Source organism: Trachinotus anak, unplaced genomic scaffold, assembly GCF_046630095.1.
Source record: "Trachinotus anak isolate AG129_WGS33_773 ecotype Australia unplaced genomic scaffold, CSIRO_AGI_Tana_v1 ptg000021l, whole genome shotgun sequence".
Taxonomy (NCBI): domain Eukaryota; kingdom Metazoa; phylum Chordata; class Actinopteri; order Carangiformes; family Carangidae; genus Trachinotus; species Trachinotus anak.
The window spans coordinates 1,292,501-1,297,500 of NW_027273872.1; the positions used below are offsets into that span (position 1 = coordinate 1,292,501).

Below are 5,000 nucleotides of genomic sequence, written 5' to 3' on the forward strand. Positions count from 1 at the left end.
TTTTTAATAACAGCTGAGGCCGACAAGCACAGACACACGCGGATCAGACGGGTTGTGACTTACCTCCACCTCCACCCAGCAGAGTGTTGTTGGCTGAAAGAAACACAGGAGAGAAGAAACGTTTATGTAAATTTCATGTCAAAAAAACAGCTGAACAATTCAACAATGAATCAACTGGTGGACGAACAGAAAATCTGTCGTTTGTAGACTTTACAATTCTCTGGTTTCACATCTTCAAAGTTCCATTTATTTGAACTGATACTGTTCATACAAGAGACATCACACTGGGCTCTGAGAACATGTGATCTCCATTACTCACAAATGAACTGAATACATCTTATTAATCAAACTTATTAATCAATAATGAAAATAAGGGCAAGTTGCTGCTTTACTCACAAGTGACACAAAATTGAACACTGACCACTGCCTCTGTCAAAGACACATTATCACTTATTTGCAACAGAAAAATCATTTTGTTAAAACATGAAATCTGTGTAAAACCCAATTAATTCATTAACTGATCAGCTGATCTTCAGAAAATTAATTGGCAAATATTTTGATAAATCAATTTTTTTTCAATTTTTCAGGCAAAAACATCAAAGTCTCTGGTTCCAGCTTCTCCGCTGTGATGATTTTATGAATTAGTGTTTTAAACTGTTGGCTCGACAAACAACCAACAGACAGAAGTGATGATGAAAATAATCATTAGTTGCAGCCCAAATAATATTAGATGTGAAAGTAATCACTGCTGAACTCACTGGAAGTTTTGATTATTTGTTTGCAACAGAAAAATCAATATTTCACTCCTAATTAGTGTAAAACCATGAGTCCCACTTTTCTGTGGTCATTGATGAACTTTCACCACAGTTTTTAAAAACAATCTCATTATTGTATTTATTAACATTAAATTTCTTCATTTGTTATTTCTAAGTCCTGTAAAAGTGACTTGCTGTTTTTGCTCTTATTCACTTACTGGGGGCATCAACATGCTCCACATTTGTCCTTCAGAATATAATTTGTTAATGGTGTCAGCGTTTCTCTACCAGAGTGGCTCTAAATCCAGCTCCTCAGGGCTCACAGTTCTGCTGCTTTTGCCAACCAGCAAGTTAATTGCATTCACCTGGCATTGCAGGTGTAACTCAGTCCCTGATTAGATGGATAGAATGGGAACCAGCAGGCTGTGAGTCCCGTCACTGAGGACTGAGAGACGCTGCACAATAAGAACAAGTAGCTTCACTGCTGGAAAAGCTAATGGATAAACTCAAGCTGAGGCCACGGTCCAGAGGAAAATAAACAACTCTGTGCTGAGAAACCACAAGGCATTAAGCTTCAATTTGTCTTTTAGTTCTGAAACAGTTAACAACAATTTTCTACCTGGATAACAAAGAGGTGACTATAGCTAAAATAAAATAATAATATACAGTAATAAGCCCTTTTCTTTGCAAACACAGTAGTAAATGAATGTTAGCAGCCTGGTCAGTGAGTTCGACATCATTACCTTCCCAGTTTGCATCAAGTCACTGCACATATTTAAAGAGTGTAAATTGCTGGCTGGGTGATAAGGCTGGCTGTGGCCGACATATGCGATATCCCATAGTTTTTCTCACCCACATATCCATAAACGTGTTGAGTCAGCAGTGCTAGCCCGGGGACATCTGCAGCGCGTTCAGAAAACTGAGATTTGACCACTAACTCATAAAAATCATGTTTTTCTATTCTTTCTCTGCTCATGAATCAAATCTGTGGTTGCTGTAACCATGTTAGGAAAATCTGATAAGCACATAATCTGTCTGAAAGGGACAGTTAGGGGGTTACGTCAGACACACAGGAGACGTCTCTCGTTGTAGTTACTCTTTGCTCGTAGGCCTCGTGCCAGTCGCGCTCAGATAGATCAGGCAAGTTGGTTTTAGAGAGAGAGGAACAGAGACCAAATCCCACAACTGTCTCTCTCTTTCCAGAATCCTCCACCCTTCAATATCCCCCATTGCCTCAGTAATGGTAAATCTCACTTCATTCCACTCTTTAAACACCACAGCTTCACTAACATCTCCACCCTCTAATTTGAAAATGTGCAGCTCCATACGCCGTGAAAAAAGGAAGTTATTTAATGTGACATTGTGAGACTATTTCAGGTGCACAGCTTGTTTGAGAGCTGATGGATCTTATGATGAACTGAAATAAAACTCACTCGGGTGTAAAAGTACAGACAAATAAAACGTCTCCCATTCATCCTGTGATGAGCTGCAGGCCAGATGTTGGAGTAATATCACACAGAGTTAATACTGGTCCAGGCTGACTAACACGCATGTGAAGCACATCTGAACTTCCTGCAGAACCACACTGCTCTTCATCAGTGTGGCTGTTGATGGAGTGGTGAACACGCCTGAGACACCAGGACCAGGCTGCACCATCCACTCACAAACACAACAGTACGTTTGTGTGTAAAAGTCCTTACTTACATTTTCTAACTGACTGACTTAATCACATGGTGCATAATGTGTAAATCGGTTGCTAGAAGACATCAGCACCATCCAATCAACTATGTCAACAGTGAGACGCTGCAGCATTTCAAAGTTGTAACACAGGTTTTTATTTGGGTTTATATTAGAGACGGGACTTTATTTCTTCATTTCTCCAGTTCCCCCGTGAAAGAAAACTCATCCTCCATGTTTACCTTTTGTCATGATAAATTCACTATAATATCCACTTATCCACAGCTCTAATTCACAGAGTCACGTCAGGTGCTCCACTCTGCCTTTTTCCCCCAACAATGTTAAATTACCACGAATGCAACTTGACACTCCCTCCAGAATTTGCAGCCATACCTTTATAGGTTGGCTTTTAATGTGAAAAAAAAAAACATCAGGAGGAGTTTTGTTGGCGGAAGCACAACATCAGTCAGAAGAAAATGAAAATGTAGTGAGACAACACAGTTACTGTTTAAGAGAAACTGGGAGCAGCAGAGTGGTGTGTACAACATGCATGTAGACATGTGGATGTACTAAATTTACCATGTAAGCTGCTGCAGCTCCAGATAATTTCACACCTCTCAACATTCTTTTTTAATATTGGCTTTATTTGTTCCTGCTGGCCATGCCTCCAGCTATTATTTGAGACTTGGTCATTAATGAGCGGAGGCCAGAATTTACACTAATGTCCAAAAGGTTTAAAAGACCAGAAAACATATGAAACTTAACTACACATCCTGTGGAAATATAGACACACTTTGTTTTATTTATATCCGCTTTCATGGAGAAATAAGTGAGTTTCAGAGTTATTAGTATCAATGGAATTTACAGTGAGTGGGAAATATCACATTGTGCAAACATAACCAGTGCTATGTTACTGTTTTATATGTATACTGTATATTTATAAGCTATTTTGTAATTTAATCTCAGACACTGTGTGTTTTTCAGTTTTCATAACCAAGTAACACTGGTTTTAACTCTGTACTGAAATACTGTGACAGATGTCATGGGACCAGCAGTTGGCTCTCACTCAGAGACGAGGCTGAAAGGTTGTCACAGCTTAACTACCTGGACCAGGTGGACAAATCCTGCCCAGGATATCAGAAAAACACCACTGAGGCTTTACCTTTACCTTTACTGCACTTCAGATGAAAAACACAGCCCCTGACTGTTGTGTATTAGTTCATGATGTTTAAAGTATTTCAGCTCTTATCTTGTGATGCATTTTTTCACCTGCTTTCCTGCGACCTGCCTTGTCTTCATCTCTGACAGTTGATTTCCCAAAATGTTATTGCAATAAAAACCCAGAGAACACACTCACAGTGACAGTGAAATTTCTCCAGTGAAGAAAAAGCGTCTCATTTTGCTCAGAACACACCCTGTTTTATAGCTACATCACCTCTGGGATTACTGCGGCTGCCATCAGATGTATCTCTGCCATGAATTTCTCCCATTAAGACAGATCAACACCTGCTGCGAAACAGTGTGTAAAAAGAGGTCCCTCTCTTTCCCTCTGAGACATCACAACCTGGTGATAACTGATGTTTTAGATTTAGATTTTTCTGAAATCAGGCTCCATTGTAGCTGCTGGAAAGTAAGAGCTGACACTGTCTGAGTTTGGACAGTTATCTTCAAAGTAAGAAAAATACTCCAACAGAATGGCCCCAGAACTGCAGGGTCATTGTTGACAACATATTACACATGGATTTGCTTGATTTGACTATTCCCACTGAAACAAATATGAGTATGCCTGAGACAGCAGCAGCCTGAGACCAAAATCAGCTCTACATAAAAAACAAAATAACTTCTACCCAAGTGTCTGTGGTCAAGAGTGCTACATGCACCTGCAGTCAATAGCCTGTGGCTTTTTACACATACAGCACCCAAGTTGCACCCAGGTTTTAGGCTCTCCTGGACCACTTAAAGTAGTCAGATAGGGCAAAGCCTCCCAGAGGACAGTCCTGCACTCGATCCATTCACCTCCTCGCTCTGTGTAGCTCACCTGACTTCCTGCAGCTGTTCTGCTACAGCGGCAGACGCTTATTAAAGAGCACATTGTACCAGTTTGCACTGTCCTGTACACTGTCTCTTAACTGCACAGGTGTGAACAGCCAGACAGCTGCGTGTCTGTAATGTTATATTTTATTGTGACAACAGCCCTTCACTCACTACTCCTATATAATCCACTATATTGTGAGTTTTCTGTCCAAATATATAGTGAGAATTATAATACCCAATATAGTGGACTCATAGTATCCCACAATGCATCATGAAAAGTAGTGCACAACTGATGCTCATTAACCAAGCTATATATATATATATATACACATATATATAAATATATATATAGCTTGGTTGAAGGCGTCAGGGGCTGTGTTTTTCATCTGAAGTGCAGTAAAGGTAAAGGTAAAGCCTCAGTGGTGTTTTTCTGATATCCTGGGCAGGATTTGTCCACCTGGTCCAGGTAGTTAAGCTGTGACAACCTTTCAGCCTCGTCTCTGAGTGAGAGCCAACTGCTGGTCCCATGACATC

At 40.2% G+C, this 5,000-nt stretch overlaps 1 protein-coding gene across 6 annotated transcripts in view; it reads right to left on the reverse strand.

Moving 5' to 3' along the window:
- Nucleotides 1-5,000, reverse strand: part of macrod1 (mono-ADP ribosylhydrolase 1) — a 102,178-nt gene that overhangs the window by 41,203 nt on the left and 55,975 nt on the right. For all 6 annotated transcript variants that reach the window (XR_011694707.1, XR_011694706.1, XM_071506819.1 and 3 more), the window contains exon 4: nt 64-93. Coding sequence is in view for 4 of the 6 variants with exons in the window: in XM_071506819.1 (XP_071362920.1) it covers nt 64-93 (30 nt within the window). In the remaining 2 variants the exon portion in view is untranslated. The remainder of the gene's footprint in view (nt 1-63; nt 94-5,000) is intronic.